This window comes from Primulina tabacum, chromosome 8 (genome assembly GCF_025594145.1).
Source record: "Primulina tabacum isolate GXHZ01 chromosome 8, ASM2559414v2, whole genome shotgun sequence".
NCBI classification, from domain to species: Eukaryota; Viridiplantae; Streptophyta; class Magnoliopsida; order Lamiales; family Gesneriaceae; genus Primulina; species Primulina tabacum.
Genome location: NC_134557.1, coordinates 41,034,856 through 41,053,913, shown reverse-complemented (window position 1 = coordinate 41,053,913; position 19,058 = coordinate 41,034,856). Strand labels below are relative to the sequence as shown.

The 19,058-nt window shown below is 38.5% G+C and overlaps 1 protein-coding gene across 1 annotated transcript; it reads left to right on the top strand.

Moving 5' to 3' along the window:
* Positions 1–6,840: 6,840 nt before the first annotated feature.
* On the top strand, positions 6,841–10,001 carry LOC142554209 (chloroplast protein FOR GROWTH AND FERTILITY 2-like). Its single transcript, XM_075664894.1, has 2 exons — positions 6,841–7,305; positions 9,032–10,001. Exons 1-2 carry the CDS (start codon positions 6,994–6,996, stop codon positions 9,869–9,871), a joined length of 1,152 nt encoding a protein of 383 aa, XP_075521009.1. The 5' UTR covers positions 6,841–6,993; the 3' UTR covers positions 9,872–10,001.
* Positions 10,002–19,058: the final 9,057 nt, after the last annotated feature.

Below are 19,058 nucleotides of genomic sequence, written 5' to 3'. Positions count from 1 at the left end.
AACTAATAGGATGAGAGAAAACTCGAAAAAGTGATGATTTCAGAATGAAGGGGGGAGCTCTATTTATAGAGCCCCTTGACCATGTGAAAACGCGTATAAAAATGCGTTTTCTCTTCTGCTTCATTTTATTCGTCAAATTTGCCAGCCTAAAAAAAACGTGTTAACTCATTTAATTTTCTTTGACTGGTCCCCCCTCCCACTTTTGCCGACATTTCTCCCACTTAGAGATTTGATTGAGAATCAAACACATCTCCACAAATCCTTTCAATCTTGTCATTCCCTGCTGCTTTCGTTTCTGCTAGACCACTTGAGGATCTACACCACTCAAACTTTTCAGTGTTCACTAGCTTTGTCAAAAAATCAGATATGTTATCCTTTGTATGGATTTTCAGCATATTCACACTTCCTTCTACTATTACTTCCCGCACAAAGTGAAATTGTACTCCAATGTGTTTAGTCCTGGAATGAAAGGCTGGATTTCTTGCGATGTGCAAGGCACTCTGACTGTCACAAAACAAAGGAACATTCTCTTGTTTGTGTCTGATCTCCTCCAATAACCTTTTAATCCATATTACCTCCTTGAAACCTTGAGTAGCTGCCATGTATTCTGCCTTTGTTGTAGATAACGTCACAACTGTCTGCAGTTTTGAAACCCAGCTTACTGCTCCTTCTGCAAGTGTAAACACATAACCAGTAGTAGATTTCCTCTTATCAGGATCATCTGCATAATCTGAATCAACATAGCCCTTGAGTGTAAAATCTGATCCTCCATAACATAATGCAGCATTCGAGGTACCCTTAATGTATCTAAGGATCCTCTTAACAGTGCTCCAATGCTCTCGTCCAGGATTCGCCATATACCGACTAACTGCTCCGACTGCTTGAGCAATGTCCGGTCTTGTACAGATCATGGCGAACATCAAACTTCCCACTGCTGATGCATATGGTACTCGAGACATCTCCATCCTCTCTGCTTCACTGCTAGGACACATCTCGGAGGATAACTTGAAGTTAACAGGAAGAAGGGTCGATATTGGCTTACTATCTTGCATGTTGAAGCGTTGCAAGATTTTCTTCAAATAATTTTTCTGCGAAAACCAAATCTTTCTGTTACTTCTGTCTCGATAAACTTGCATCCCTAGAATCTTGTTTGCTGGTCCCAAGTCCTTCATATCAAATTCCCTAGCCAACTGTGCCTTCAATCCTTGGACCTGGTCTTTGTTGGGGCCTGCTACCAACATGTCGTCCACATACAACAGCAAAATAATATAATCATCACTAGACCTCTTGAAATATGTACAAGGGTCTGCATTCAATCTGTTGTATCCAAGGCTCATGATATAGGAATCAAATCTCTTGTACCAACACCTCGACGCCTGTTTGAGACCGTACAGAGATTTGTTCAACCTGCAAACCAAGTTCTCTTTGCCTTTTTCCGCAAAACCTTCTGGCTGGAGCATATAGATTTCTTCTTCAAGATCTCCATGAAGAAATGCCGTTTTTACATCTAGCTGTTCTAGATGTAGGTCAAACACCGCACACAATGTCAGCACCACTCTAACTATCGTAAGCCGAACCACAGGAGAAAATATCTCATTGAAGTCAATGCCTTCTTTCTGAGCATACCTTTTTACCACCAATCTAACACGATACCGCTCCACTTGGTTATTGCCATCACGTTTGATCTTATAGACCCATCTGTTACCAATGTCTTTCCTCCCTCGTGGTAGTGTAACAAGATCCCAAGTTTTATTCATGTCTAATGCCTCCAACTCTTCTTGCATTGCTACCATCCACAAGGATACATCCGAGCTTTGAGTAGCCTCGTGGAAACTCGATGGGTCACCATCCTCTGATAATAGACAATATGCAATGTTGCTTTCAGTGACATAATCTGAAAGCCAACCTAGTGGTATTCTGTCTCGAGTTGACTGCCTCACATTGATAACCTCAGACTCAACATGTTCTTGTTCTTCGTGCTCTGGTACTGCTTCACAAGAAACTTGACATTCGTCCGTCTTATTTTCTACCTGAAATATAGTAGTTTCTGAATTCAGTGTGCCTTTGTCTCCCTTTACTTTATCTTCCTCGAAGATAATATCCCTGCTGATGACAAGCTTGTGAACAGTAGGATCCCACAAGCGAAACCCCTTTACTCCATCAGAATAACCCAAGAAGATATATTTTCTGGATTTCGAATCCAAGTTCGATCTTTCTTGCTCATTGTACAGAACATACACAGGACTTCCAAATGTATGCAAATGAGAATAATCTGTCGGCTTCCCGGTCCACATCTCCATCGGAGTCTTCAGATCAATCGCCACTGAAGGAGAACGATTGATAATATAACAAGCGGTTTTGACTGCTTTTGCCCAAAATGACTTTTCTAGACCTGCAGTCCACAACATAGCTCTTGTACTGTCCAACAAGGTTCTGTTCATCCGCTCCGCCACTTCATTCTGTTGAGGTGTGTAAGCCGTCGTAAACTGTCTTTTGATGCCCTCATGTTGACAATATGCATCAAATTCGTCACTGGTATATTCTCCTCCATTGTCAGTCCTCAAACACTTGATTTTCATTTCAGAATCAAGTTCAACCCGCACTTTGAAATCTTTGAAAATCTGGAAAACATCTGATTTCTTCTTGATTGGATACACCCAACGTCTCCTAGAGAAATCATCAATGAACGAGATAAAGTATCTCGCTCCTCCTAGGGATACAACCGGTGCTTGCCAAACATCCGAATGAATCAGCTCCAATATGTTTTTGCTCCTGGCAGTAGAAGTGCCAAACTTTAATCTGTGTTGTTTACTGGTAACACAGTGCTCACAAAATGGTAGTGACACTTTTGTAAGTCCTGGCAGCAGCTTCCATTCTGAGAGAATTTTCAAACCCCGTTCTGACATATGTCCGAGCTTTCTATGCCATAACACTGTTAATTCTTCTCCTGAACCAATTGATGCAACGGCTAGTTCTGCCTCTTTGTGTGTTTCTCCCAAAATTACATACAGATTTGCAGCAACTTTTTCCGCCTTCATAACCATAAGCGCGCATTTGACAATTTTCATTATCTCATTCTCGATACGAGTTTTGCACCCGATGTCATCCAATTGCCCCAAGGACAAAAGATTCTTCGTCAGTCCTTTCACATGTCGTACCTCTTGTATGGTGCAAATGATGTCATCAAATATTTTAATTTTGATAGTACCGACCCCAGCGATTTCCAAGGCATGATCATTTCCCATGAATACAGATCCTCCTGAGACTGGTTCATAATGATCAAACCATTCTCTCCGAGACGTCATGTGCCATGTCGCACTGAATCCATAATCCATGTGTCACAAAATTTGTTCCTGCCTTCCGCAACAGTTGCCGCTTCGCTGAATAATATTTCACCACCGCCTGAAGTACTGGCCACATTTCCTTGATAACTCTTTTCGATACTCGTACACTCTTTCTTTAAGTGCCCTTCACCGCCACATTTGAAGCAGTAAAAATTTTTCTTCTTACTTCTGGACTTTGATCTACCTCGTCTTTGGCTCCCACTGGAGTCACGGTCCATAAATCTTCCTCTTATCAGCGGTAAAGCCTCTGCCTGCTTCGAAGTTACCAACCTATCTTCCTTATTCTTGCGCCGGCTTTCTTCTCCGAGAACCGCAGTTAAGACATCGTCGAATCTTAGAAAGCCCATAAGAATATTGTTGGTAATGTTGATGATAAGTTGATCGTATGAATCTGGTAAGCTTTGAAGTAGAATCTCTGCACGTTCATTTTCCCCTATTTTATGCCCCATGGAAGTGAGTTGGGCAAATAGAGTATTTAATGTGTTGATATGGTCGGTCATCGATTAGGATTCCGTCATCCGAAGAGTATAAAGTCTTTTCTTTAGGAAAATCATATTGTGTAGCGACTTGACCTCGTACATCTTTGTCAGAGTATCCCAGATAACTTTGGCTGTTTTTATCTCAGATATACTTGACAAAACTTCGTCTACTATAGCCAAGTGTAAATTGGCAACGGCATTATCATTCATCTCATTCCACTTTCCATCATCCGTAATCTCCATCGGTCTATCTCCAATAGCCACCAAGCAATTCTCCTTTCTTAAAACTGCTTGTATCTTTATTTTCCACAGCATAAAGTTGCTTCCGTTGAACTTTGTTATCTCGTACCTGCCCGCCATTATGTCTACAACAATTTTAATAGACCGGACAAAATAATCCCGCCTTAAATAAAAAATCTCAAAAAATCTTTTCTGATGTGGAAGATCAGTCTAGGCTGCAACCACAGAGCATACTCAGAATTTTAAGAAATTTTAAACCAAGGCTCTGATACCACTTGTTGGTCCCACGTGCGGAATTTGAGATAATAAACCCGAAAATAAAGAATAAACTGGACACCGAGATTTACTTGGAAAACCCCTAAAAATTATTAGGGTAAAAACCACGGGCAAGATAAAAAAAATTCCACTATAATATTTTGTGGTGTACAACTCACTCACTGTGTTTCCAAAGAGAACACACAATCTCTCAATACAGGAGAACAAACACCTCACAAATATTATAGAACTAATAGGATGAGAGAAAACTCGAAGAAGGGATGATTTCAGAATGAAGGGGGGAGCTCAATTTATAGAGCCCCTTGACCGTGTGAAAACGCGTATAAAAATGCGTTTTCTCTTCTGCTTCATTTTATTCGTCAAATTTGTCAGCCTAAAAAAAACGTGTTAACTCATTTAATTTTCTTTGACTGGTCCCCCCTCCCACTTTTGCCGACAATAAGTACAGTGGCATGTAAACATTTACAAGAAGCTAACATGAAAATATCGTAGAATTACATAACAGTGACTACCATAGCGGCAAAATCAATCATCATTTCTTCAAATCTCTCTCGAAAAGTCAGAGCACAACAAGATACACAAGCAATAATATACATTTTGTTTCTAGAAAGCCATAGCGCTGCAAGATGAATCATGGAAAAACAGACAAAATTGGTTTGAATAAATCAAATGACGTACAAATAGGAAGATATCGTGGATATATAATGGACAAAATTATGGAGTAGTGATGGATTGGGAGAACCACCCAAGACTCCTATGAAACAGAAGGGCAATAGATGACAACAGAGGACATAACACAATTCAACACAAATTTTTGTGAACACTTTCTGCAAAATATTAGTCTTCAAGCATATTATTTACACAAAAATTTCTAGTGTTTTCCGGTTTGTTTCACTATGAATTTCAACATAGTTTTGTTTTAGTTTCAATGCTTTATAATTTCCTACTGATTTGTATATACATAATCATGTTGGAATTTTACATCTTTCAAGTTTCGTTGTCATTCTTTTTAGTTTGATGTTATGAGATTATAACGAACTATCAAATTTAATATTCATTGTCGCTTGATTTCATAAAAGCTATATTTTCATTATTTTCACATAAATTGATGCTTTTAGAATCTGGCACGCTTTCATCCATCAAAATTTGTGTAAACAACAACCGATCAAGCATGTACCATGATAAAATAGTTTCATAATTCCAAATCACAGTTATTTCTTTATTCCCCATAAAATGTGTTCATGAAACATCAAATCCTAAAAATGACAGCACAAAATTCAAATATGAATATATAGAAACTCCAGTGATAAATTGAAAATCGACGAACAACGGGTGAATTTTCCTTCTCCATATTTTTTCTTTTACGCCGATAGGGTTTTGGAAAGTTTTTTTTTCTTTATATTTGAACTTAATTTATTTATTTTACAGAATTTCCCAAACTCACGAATGGGCCTAAATCTAGTTTGCATAAAATTTATGTTAAAGCCCATTAACGATTTATTAATATTTATAATAATTATTTATTAAAATATCCAACTAGTATTTGTGATGCTACAACCTGATGTTTGTCACTTTCTCAAAACTAGTATTTTAAAAAATATAGAAAACCGCGGGCTAAGCTCAAAGGGAGGATAAAACTTTGCTTTTCGGTGCAGGCAAAAATGTGAAAAGTTAATTATTTAGTTTATCATTTTTTTGAGGAAATTTAGTTTATCATATTGACACTGTCGGAGTTTTTAAAATTTTATTTTAAATAATAAAAAATTTTTAAAAAAATTCTAAAAGCATCAAAATAAATTTGGTTAAGAAATTTTTTTTTTAGAATAAGAAACGATACTTTACTGAACAATGATTGTCAAAAATTTTACTCCAGATGATTTACGATTTGAAACTCATGTGTTTTGATAACTTGAAATTTATACATTTATTCTTATAAATTTGTATGTTTATTTTATGTTTGTGTTGACACTTGACTTGACATAATTAAATTTAAAAACGTATTTTTGATGTTTAATTTCATATTAAATTTATTTAAACATATAAAACATGAAACTTTACACTTTTTTAAAAACTTGCTCAAAACAAGCGGTCACAGCTACTCAAGAGAATCTATGATATGATGGTATGTATGTGTATGATAGCAACAGCAGATTGTCGAAACCAGAAATCTCATATGTATACCATGTTTTTAGATCGACGAATAATGTAACTCGTAAATTTGTACCATTTGTTTCTTCTACCCCTCCATCGTTTGTTTGAGTGAATGAGCATTTTTCGTCTTGATTGATTAGAGTTATAAGAATGGTTATCATTAATAAATTTACATATTTCCACTCAAAAAAAAAAAAGCTTGCTCAAAACGACTGTGGTACATATGATGATTTTTAAAAAAATTATCTATAAAACACAAATTATTAAATACTTAATATAAATAATTTATCTTCATTTCATTTCACTAAAATTAAATGAAAATTACCCCCACTTTTTGGCACAAAGCCCAATGTCTGTTCCAAAAAGGATTTTATCCTTTCAACCATCTTCTTCTCACAAGCTTCCCAAGTCTTGGTACATGTCCAAATACTGTACAAGGGGAAGGAAGAGTAAAAGTAAAACTTCCCAAATTTAGGGTTCAGTCGAGCTATCATTTTGAGAGAATGGAAAGGGCTATCTATTCTAATCCAATGCCTTCTACATTCCTTTCCAATTCTCCATTTTTTCGCCAGCATACTCGACTTTATTTGCCCCGGAAACTTGCCCCGTGTTCTTCTGCGCCCACGTGGTCTCCGTGGCTTCTGCTCTCTGAATCACGCCCAGTTAGTTCGATCTCCTGCAATCTCCATGGATCGGCTTTTCTTTCTGCGAATTGCGTTGAAACAGTGTTGTCTTCTGAGGATTTACCAAATGGGCAGGAGCCTAAGCACGATTTCCTAAAAAAGTTTGTTCAGAAACTATCTCAGCAGCAAAAGGTGGCTTTTTATTTTATTTCGTTTGAGAAAATATGATTTATTGGAATTTAAATTTTGGTGCTATAAGGGAAACTTCGGTGAACTGTGTATATGTATGTGAAGTAAAGCTTGTCATGCAGTTAACCAAGGTTCTACCGTGTGAAACTAGTAATTTTTTACTTGTTGAACAACTGAAGACTAGGATGTTGTGAATCTATTAAGCTGGGGAACTTACTAGAGAAAATGTGCTGGAAAGATGTCTCTTTTAAAGAGGAATTTAAAATTTTCTACGTTTTTGAACTACTATTTACCTTCAAGGAACAGTATCAGAATCCAAACAGTATGTGTTCAGTAAGTATTCTCTGAGGATTTTGATATTGAAAAATGCTTTTGATTTGGAAAGTGTTTTCGCTCTGTTTAAGTTGAAGTTGACAAGCAGGAGATATCACTCAAATGATTCAGCTCCAGTTATCATGATTCTTGAGGCAATGATATGCTTTGTCCATGTTCTGTGCAGCTTTTGTAGCCTAGCATGACCATCAATTCTTCTCTACCGGTGCTACATATCTGTACACTGTGTATTTTAACCGAGAGGAGTGATGTAATACGAGACATGTCACGTGGTCGTTTCCGATGAATTGCAAGGAGTATAGATATTGAGAGGGGATTGGTGGGATGAAATAACTATCATATATCTGCTGGGAAAGCAGTCAACCCGTGGCGTTTGGGCTGCTGTACGGTTTAAAAAAATTAGAGAAGCATCATTACCTCCAATTACAAGTTTTGGTGAATCGGTGAGCCTCAAACGGTATAACCTATGTAGCACGGACACCTTTTAATTTTTTTTGAAGTATCGGACACGAATATGACACGCTAATACGCGTGTCGGAGACTTTTTTAGGGTTGACCAGTTGGACACGGCAAGGACACGCCGCGGACACAATTTTCGGACACGTTTCGGCAAAGAATTTTTTTTTTTTTTTAGATCATTGCTCTTAAGATATACATTGTATATATATATATCTACAATTTTTACATTGTATATATATATCTACAATTTTTAGTTTTTAATACTAAATTTATAAGTATATAATATTTATATATTTTTTAATAATTGTCGTATTTTAGTCGTATCGTGTGTTATATTTTCAAAATTTGTCGTATCTGTATAATATTCGATATGATACTCGTACTGGCATGATCATCAATTCTTCTCTACTGGTGCCACATCTATGTACACTGTATTTTAACTGTGAGGATTGATATGTAATACAGGTATATGTGGCCTACTTACTTTAGTAGTGTATCTTTGTGGTTTTGCATTTCTCATAATAAGTGAAATGGTATCATCTAATCCTCCAAGCAGAGATATACATTTTTTTTATGATTCAACATGACATATATTGGAACTTTTGAGGGGTGGGTCTACTTTCTGTGTTTTCTTGTCAGTGGTTGTCATTTTTTTTTCATTTGCTAATCCTAGTGCAATAATCTGCGTTGAGATTGGATTAATTATTGGTTCTCTTTAAAACAGATAAATATTGTCTTGTGTAAGTTTAGAAGAATCAACCATAATAAACTGCTGAATTAGAAAATAGATGCAGTAAATTCCGAATTCAAATTTTAATGTTCTCTGTACAAATCCGCAAGTACGATAGTTGACCATTTAGAATATCCCATCAAGTTGATTTGAGGGAATGATATAGTGGATTAGTGGTCTATGTTATGACTATCTTAATTTATTCAGGTGTTCAATGCTGGGAAAGTGATCTTACTATCAGCTATCTGTTTAACATTATTCCACCACCCAGCACTCGTTTCACCAGCCTTTGCGAGTTTTCCTAGTGCGGCCAGTGGAGAGTCAGCAGCAGTTGCAGCTGGAGGTAGTCTCATTCGCAGTGAATTGGTGAGCAGTGCATGGACTGGCTTATTGGCCGGTTGCTTGCACACATTGTCAGGTCCTGATCATCTTGCTGCATTAGCTCCACTGTCAATAGGCCGCACAAGGATGGAAAGTGCTGCTGTTGGAGCCCTGTGGGGATGTGGCCATGACGCTGGCCAATTGATATTTGGTCTACTTTTTCTACTTTTGAAGGATAGGCTTCATATTGAGGTGATCAGAACTTGGGGAACAAGAGTGGTAGGCTTGACTCTACTCATAATTGGTGCAATGGGAATCCGGGAAGCTTCAGAAGTCCCTGCACCACATTTTGCCACGGATGATGCTGAATGTGACTTTAGTAGGCATGAACCTCTCCACAACCCCACAATTGCAAAGAAGAAGATTGGGTTTGCTACTTTCGCCACGGGGATCGTCCATGGTTTGCAGCCTGATGCACTGATGATGATCTTACCTGCACTCGCACTACCTTCTCGTTTGGCCGGCGCTGCATTTCTCTTCATGTTCTTGATTGGGACAGTTGTGGCTATGGGAAGTTATACGGTATTTATAGGGTCATGCAGTCAGGCACTCAAGGACAGGGTCCCTAGAATAACGGAGAAGCTCACATGGGCCTCTTCTCTTGTAGCTATTGCTTTAGGGGTTGCCATTCTTGTTAGCCAATTTTTTGGATTTAGTTTGTATTAATTATGTTTAGTTTTTTAATCGCTCATAATAATGGTGAAGGATTAAGTACAAATATAGAGAATTGAGAGTCACTGCATCATTTGCTGTAGCTTTGCGTTTCTAATATGATGATTTTTGACTTTATGAGTTACTCTTTGGTGCCTTTCCGTTGTCATGCCTTGTACTTTGTAACGATGTAATTAACTAGGTAATATGCTAATTTATGAGTCAGCGAACAAAGAAACTCCAAGAAATTGTTTAGCCTGGTCACGATCTGTTGAATACAACGATGTGGAGGGAAAACCGTCTCGTTATTTCACAAATCTTATGTAATGGCTTGTAGCTTTACAGAGTTTATATACAAGAAGAAAAGCGTGTTATTTCTTATAACACTTTATGCCTATGTGTGTGTGTTAATGACTAACACTAATTAACAAATACTAACACACACTCCCCCTCAAGATTGGTGGAGATTTAAAACACCAATCTTGGACATTAAGTATGCGTGTTGATCCTTTCCCAAGCTCTTGGTGAAGATATCCGCAAGCTGATCACTTGTACGAACATAAGTTTTGAGCAGTTTGGCTTGGATCTTTTCGCGTATCAAATGACAATCGATTTCAATGTATTTCGTTCGCTCGTGGTAAAGTGGGTTGGCAGCAATGTGCATTGCTGCAATGTTATCACAATACAAAATGGCAGGGTCTGTAATGCGTACTCCCATATCGCGAAGTAATCCAATAATCCATACAATTTCACATGAAGTAGTAGCCATCGCCCTATACTCCGCTTCAGCAGATGAACGAGAAACGATGCTTTGTTTCTTAGTCTTCCATGACACCAACGAATCTCCTAGCTTTACACAATAACATGTTAGTGATCTTCGAGACATAGGGCATGCAGCCCAATCAGAATCGCAGTATGCTGATAAGGAAAGATCACTGTGGGCAGATAACAAGATACCCGAACCATGCGTGGCTTTGAGGTACCTCACAACTCGAATAGCCGCTGCCATATGAGATTTCATGGGTGAATGTAGGAATTGACTGAGATTCTGCACCACATAGCAGAGATCGTGTCTAGTGACAGTGAGATATATCAACTTTCCCACAATTCGCTTATACATACTGGAGTCCAGCAGCAAGTCATCAACATTTTTTGATGAAGTTTCTTGTTGAATAACATGATCAAGTTCATGAGTGGTGAGTCTAAGGTTTTGCTCCATAGGTGTAGCACATGGTTTAGCACCACTCAAACTCATTTCAGAAATTAACTCCAATGTGTATTTGCGTTGACACATGAAGATTCCATCACGAGATCGGGCAATCTCAATCCCTAAGAAATATCGTAATGGACCTAAATCCTTGAGGTGTATCCTGGAATGAAGAAAGGTCTTCAGCTCCTCGATAGAGGCATCATTATCACCTGTTATTATGATGTCATCGACATACACAAGCAATAAGATTATGCAAACAGCAGTTTGTTTAATAAAAAAAGAGTGGTCATGTTGCGACTGAACACAACCAGCAGCTTTCATGATGCTGGAGAACTTATGATTCCATTGCCTCGAAGCCTGTTTTAGCCCATATAATGATTTCTTTAGCAAGCAAACTTTGGACTCCCCTGTTTTCTAAAACCCAAAGGTAGATCCATATATACTTCCTCATCTAAATCTCCTTGAAGAAACGCATTCGTGATATCCATTTAGTGTAAATTCCAGCACCTAACCGCTGCCAGACTCAACATACATCTGATGGTCACAATCTTAGCCGTGGGTGAAAATGTGTCGTGATAGTCAATGCCGTGTTGTTGTGTATATCCCTTTGCCACGAGCCTTGCCTTGAATCTATCCACGGTGCCATCAGATTTGTGCTTAATTTTGTATACCCATTTACATCCTATTTCTTTCTTGTTGACAGGAAGGGTAACAACATCCCAAGTATGATTAGATTCAAGGGCTGTAAGTTCTAAATCCATAGCCTTTTGCCACCTAGGATCAGTGATAGCTTCATGATAGTATTGAGGTTCCTTTTCAGAAGAAATGGATGCCAAAAAACTTTGATAAGCTGGATGGAATCTCGAATATGTAAAGATAATCTGAGATAGGATAGTTGGACTTGACTAAATGACTGTGTGGCAAGGTGGGACATGTGTAGTCTTTAGTCCAAATAGGTGGTGTTGTGATTCTAGATGATCTTCGAGGAAGTGGGAGGTTTGGTTCAGGAACAGCAGGTTGATAAGATGAAATTTGATCATGATCAACGATAGGATCATGGGGAAAGATGGGAGACTGCTGGGTAGGCTCAGAAAAGGGAAACACTCCCTCATGAAACACCACATCTCTCGAGAAGAATATCTTATTGGTGTGTAGGTTGAGCAACTTATATCCCTTTTGTGTATTCGAATATCCCAAGAATGCACATGACAAAGCTCTAGGGGACAGTTTGTGTTGAATAGTTAGATTGGTAGCATAACACAAACAACCAAACACTCGGAGGTGAGCAAATGATGGAACCTTATGAAATAAGATTTCATGTGGTGTTTTGTTTTCTAGGAAAGGGGTAGGAGTGCGGTTAATTAAGTAGACCATTGTCAAAACACAATCACCCCAAAACTTTAATGGAAGGGATGACTGAAATCTCAAGGCCCTAGCTATGTTTAAGATGTGTCGATGCTTACGTTCCACAATACCATTTTGTTGTGGTGTGTATGGACAAGAACTTTGGTGTACGATGCCAAGAGATTGAAACAAAACCGTGCATTCCAGCTTAAAGAAATCAGATGCATTATCAATGCGAATAACTTTAGCTGACATGCTGAACTGGTTTCGTATGAGTAAGAAAAAATTATTAAGAATGCGTAAGACATCAAGCTTGAATGTGGGTGTTTTGAAAGGTCCCCAAATATCCGCATGCAATAATTCAAAGGGACAAGAAGTTTTAGAAGTACTTGCATGTGGAAAACGTAGGCGGGTTTGTTTGGATTGTGGACATATAGAGCAATGAGGCATAAAATCACATTTAGATATGAAAGGTAAAAGTTTCATTCTATCAACAGATATATGACCCAAACGTTTATGCCAAAGGAAATCACTTACTGAAGAACAAGCTAGTGCATTATCAACTGTCAATGTATTACATCGAAACTTAAGACTAGGGGCAGAATCATGAGATAAGGAAGAAAAACCAGAGTGTAAGTCATTGGTGTTGTCCAAGTGATAAAGTCCATTGCGTTCTCTACCAATCCCCATTATCTGGCCAGTTTTGAGGTCCTGAAATACACAAAATTGGGGGTAAAATGTAACAAAACATTGATGCTCTTTGGTGAGTTTAGAAACAGAAAGTAGATTGAATCTAAAATCAGGAATTTGCAGGACTTTGTTCAGTATAAGTGAGTCTGTAAGGGCTAAAGAACCTGATTTACTAATGGAAATCTTACTACCATTAGGCAAACCAACTGTCCCAGAAGAATCAGCTATGGATTTAGAATTTTGCAAGACCAATGAATCTCCTACCATGTGCTCATTTGCCCCAGTATCAATAATCCAAGGAACCTTTGTCAATTGAGACAATAATAAAGAGCTTTTCTGCCCTGTACCTGCTATATTAACCATAGGTTCATGAGGGGATTCTGCATTGCATCTTCCCAGCAGCTTTAAAATCTCAGGGTATTGAGCTTGACTGAATATTTGAGCATCACGAGCTGTTTCTGTTGGTATGCCAGACGAGTCACATTCAACCATATTCGCATCAAATTGCTGCTTGTTAGTCTTCACAGCTTTTGGAGGGACACCCTTTCCTTGAGGTTTGAACATTTTATGACCTGGAGGATATCCATTGAGCCTATAACAGGTAGCTCGCGTGTGACCGTTCCAATTGCAATAGTCGCACTTGAGAATTTCCTTTTGCTGTGGGTATCGACGATTTTGATGAGAAAAAAATACAGCAGCTGGAGCATCTACAGAGAGATAGCTCGATGAGATTCCTCTTGAGAGATTATTGAAAACGCTTGTCCTACAGATGGCAGATGAGTCATCATGAGGATTTGACTTCGAATCTGAAGGTAGCTTTCATTTAATCCCATTAAAAACTGAAGAAGTCGTTGTTGATTTTCATGTTCAAGGTATTTCCGAGCAGTCGCGCATTCACAAGAAGGTAAAGTCAATAAGGAAGAGTATTCATCCCACAACTGTTTCAATTTGCAAAAATAAACTGAAATTGTACTCTCTCCTTGTGTGAGCCTTTAAATTTCTCGATGCAAGGCAAAGATCCGCGATCCATTCACCTTATCAAATTGTTCCTTTAAATCAGACCACACCACAGAGGCTTCAGTGGCATATACGATACCTCGAAATATATCCTTGGAAACCGTATTGATGATCCATGATAGCACCAAAGCATTACACCTCTCCCATTGTTGTAGTGTAGAAGATCCAGTGATCGGACGCATACACGTGCTATCAATGAATCCAATTTTATTTTTTGCACGCAGTGCAACCAACATTGCGCGACTCCACACACCATAATTCTCAGTGCCTGTCAATTGATCGGTGACAAGATTCATACCTGGGGTGTCCGAAGGGTAGAGAAACATCGGATCGTTGAAATTAGGATTCACGGCCATTGCAATTGAAAATCCTCTGCGCTATTCAATCCTAGCTGAAGAAATTTCATGAAATCAATCTCAATTGAATTCTAAAGTGAGTTGATCATTCCATCTCTCTGATACAATGTTGAATACAACGATGTGGAGGGAAAACCGTCTCACTTTATTTCTCAAATCTTATGTAATGGCTGTTGTTTGTGGTATTCAAATATGAGAGGAAAGCAAGAAGAAAACAAATGAATATGGCTTGTAGAGGTAAATGTTGAACACTTTCTCCTTAAGAAGAATTTGCCCCTCACAATGTGCTAGAGGTTGTGGCAATCTTCTCCCAAGATACAACTACAACACTTGAATAATGAGCACTCAAATATTCAAGTTCTTTCACAAAGAAATGAAGAAACTCTCTCTTGTTGAAGAAGGAAGAAGAAGATGATGAAAAAAGATGATATGATGTAATGTTATGTTTGATTTTCAAAAATCAATCATTTAATGATTTTTATGTGAAAAGACATGATCTTTCATTCATAGGGATGTCCCTTGGCAATTGTAACTGATCACAATCATCAAACAATGCCAAGGAAATGAAAAAACATCAGAAAAAATCGAAGGGACGCGAAACAGCACGAAGGGGTGCGCCCAGGCACCCGTGCGCACGCGCTGCCGAGAGCTCTCGGCAGGAGCGCGCGCGCGGCCGTGCGCCCGCTACTGGTAGGCGGACGCACCCGCGCGCCGGCCCGCGCGCAGGTGCACGCCGGCTACTGTTCACGCTAAATTTATTTTTTATTTTTTTTTCCGGTTTTCGTCCCTTACAATTCCGTACTCGTTTGAGTTTCTTTCAACATATGATGAACTCTTTTCGAGTTTTATTCAGAACCACCGAACTTAATATTCGTTCATTAAACTTCGTTCTTCGTTTCGAATTTTCCCAAATCAAACACATTGATTTATTTGCTTAATATTCATTCATTAAGCATCAAAATTCCAACAATCCCCCACATGAATGAAATTAATGCATGAATGCTCGTGATGCATAAGAGAGAGTATATACGAAAAATTATCACATCAGGAGAGGTAGCTTTTTGCTTTGAACTTGCCCTAGTGGAATACAATCGGATTTACTAGGCCACGAAGTGAACTTGATGTCTTGAATTTCTTGGCGGTTCATGTAAACCCAGACAATTGTACCCACATGATAACCTTTCTTCCATTTCCATTTTGTTTTATCGGTTGTGTCCGTTTTGGCCATGAAACACATCTTGGCTTCATACGTGTTTCATCGAGGTGGCCCGTCCTCACACGTACATAGGTGATCTCCTTGTAAAAGGGTATCCTACTTACCCCGCTTTTGCAAGCTCCAGAATCATTAAAAGTACAATACTTAACCTCACTACCTTTGTAGGCATCTTCACTCATTGTCTTAGGAATGAGGAGTGATTCCTCAAGTTCTCATAATTTAGTTGTCCCATTGAACCAAGATCTTGGGATATCCAATCTACAAGGTTGGGTTGCCACTATGAAAACTTTATTTGGTAGGTTTTAAACCCATTCCTCTTGACAGACAGTACATTTGATCTCTATTTAATGCTTTTGTTAGCGGATCCGCTAAGTTATCCTTTGATTTGATATAATCAACAGATATAACTCCATTAGAGATCAACTGTCGCACAGTATTATGTCTTCGACGAATATGTCGAGACTTGCCATTGTGCATACTGTTTTGTGCCCTTGCAATTGCCGACTGACTGTCGCAATGTATCAAGATCGCTGGCACTGGACTTGTCCAACATGGAATGTCCTCTAGAAAGTTGTGAAGCCATTCCGCTTCTTCTGCAGCTTTATCTAGCGCTATGAACTCCGATTCCATGGTAGATCTAGCAATGCAAGTTTGTTTCGATGACCTCCAAGAAACTGCTCCTCCACCAATGCTAAATACATAGCCGCTGATGGATTTGGAGTCATGGGTATCAGAAATCCAATTTGCATCACAGTATCCTTCAAGTACTGCAGGATATCTTGTGTAATTTAGTCCATATTCTGAGGTGTGCTTTAAATATCTAAGCACCCTTGTCAATGCCTTCCAGTGTGCATCACTAGGATTACTTGTAAACCGACTTAACTTGTTAACCGCACAAGCGATGTCAGGTCTAGTACAATTAGTGATGTACATAAGGCTTCCAATAATTTTGGTGTATTCCAGTTGGGAAACCGGTTCTCCACGATTCTTCGCCAAATGGGCATTTACGTCTAAAGGCGTTTTTACAGGGGTAGAGTCATAACGTTAAACTTTTTTAACATTGTTTCTACATAATGAGATTGAGATAGGACTATTGCTTCTGGAGTTCTAGAGATTTTAATCCCTAGAATTACATCAGCAATACCCATATCTTTCATATCAAAATGTTTTGTCAACATTTTCTTTGTACCCTTAATTAACTCTTGGCTATTCCCCATTATTAGCATGTCATCCACATATAGACATACTATCACATAAGATTCTCGAGTGCCTTTAATGTAAACACATTTGTCACAGTCATTAATCTTAAATCCATTTGACAATACTACCTTGTCAAATTTTTCGTGCCACTGCTTGGGCGCTTGTTTAAGTCCATATAGCGACTTAATTAAACGACAGACCTTTCTTTCTTGTCCTTTAACAATGAAGCCTTCAGGTTGCTCCATATATATTTCTTCTTTAAGTTCACCATTCAAGAACGCCGTTTTGATATCCATTTGATGTATCTCAAGGTTATGCGAAGCTGCAATAGCAATGAGTACACGAATGGATGTTATTCTTGAAACTGGTGAATACGTGTCGAAGAAATCATGACCTTCTCTTTGTCTATAGCCTTTGGCCACAAGCCTGGCTTTGTATTTTTCAATACTTCCATCAACTCTCATTTTATTTTTCAATATCCATTTGCATCCCAATGGCTTGGTACCTGGTGGAAGATCCACTAGTTCCCAAGTATGGTTTTGCAAAATAGAATCCATTTAAGAGTTGATGGCTTCTTTCCAATAAGGATCTTCAGGGCTAGCCAGAGCATCTTGTATGTTCTTTGGTTCATTTTTCAACATAAAAGTATGGAAGTCTGGACCAAAGGACTTTGAGATTCTAGCCCTTTTGCTTCTTCTTGGCTCTTGCTCCTTTGAAGAGCCTTCCAATGGTATAACATTTTCATTTAGAGTTGGCTCATGTATAGGTACTTGACCTTCATGCTCCGTCTCAAGTTTTCGCTTGCTAGAACCATTTTCTTTCCTTTCTTTACGAGAAAATATATTTTCAAAGAATACTGCATTTCTTGACTCAATTGTCATGCCCGTATTCATTTCTGTATATTCAGATTTGTGCACTATAAACCTATAGGCACTACTATTATGTGCATATCCAATAAATATGCAGTCGACCGTCTTTGGTCCAATTCGCTCTTGTTTAGGCTTTGGTATTTCAATCTTAGCTAGACACCCCCACACTTTGAGATACTTGTAGGAAGGTTTGTGACCTTTCCACAATTCATAAGGTGACTTCTCATTTTTCTTGTGGGGTATCTTGTTCAGGATGTGATTAGCCGATAGTATTGCTTCCCCCCACAAGTTTTGGGGTAGTCCTGAACTTATTAACATAGCATTCATCATATCTTTCAGAGTTCGATTCTTTCTTTCGGCAATGCCATTCGATTGTGGTGAGTAAGGAGCAGTCGTTTCATGAATTATATCCACAAATGTGCAGAATTCATCAAACGGTGCTCCGTATTCGCCTCCTCTATCGCTTCGAACCCTCTTTATTTGTTTGCCTAGTTGATTCTCAACTTCGGTCTTATAACATTTGAATGCTTCAAGAGCTTCATCTTTTGACCTCAAAAGATATACGTAACAGTACCTTGTATTATCATCAATGAATGTCACGTAGTTTCTTTTCTCTCCTCTAGTTTGTACAAACTTTAAATCACCAAGATCGGTGTGTATTATTTCTAGAGGAGTTGTACATCTTTCAATCGAGTGGTAAGGCGCTTTGGTCATTTTTGCTTCAACACATATTTTGCATTTTTGTGTTGGATCGACGTTGTGTTTAGGCAATAATTCAAGTTTCATTAAACGTTGCAAGGTATTAAAATTTACGTGTCCTAAACGAACATGCCATAAATGAGAACACTCAAGCAAGTAAATAGAACTTTTGTTTTTATTACTTTCAACAACATTTTGGCGTATAGCCATTACATTCAACTTGAAAAGGTTCTCATCGAGATATCATTTTCCAATAAAATGACCATTCTTTGTCAACACAACCTTGTTAGACTCAAATACTAGTCTAAACTCGTGTTTGACCAACAGAGACCCCGACACGAGGTTCTTTCTTATGTCCGGTACATAAAGTGCATCAACAAGGGTTACTTCCAAACCCAATGTCATCTTCAATACCACATTTCCGGTGCCCACCACCTCAGATGTAGCGAAGTTCCCCATGTATAGTTTTCTCCCGGTCGACAGAGTGTATGTGGAGAACATCCCCTTGTTTGAGCATATGTGTCGAGTTGCTCCAGTATCAACCCACCACTCATTGGGGTTTTCCACCAAATTGGCTTCTGGAGCAACTCGACACATATGC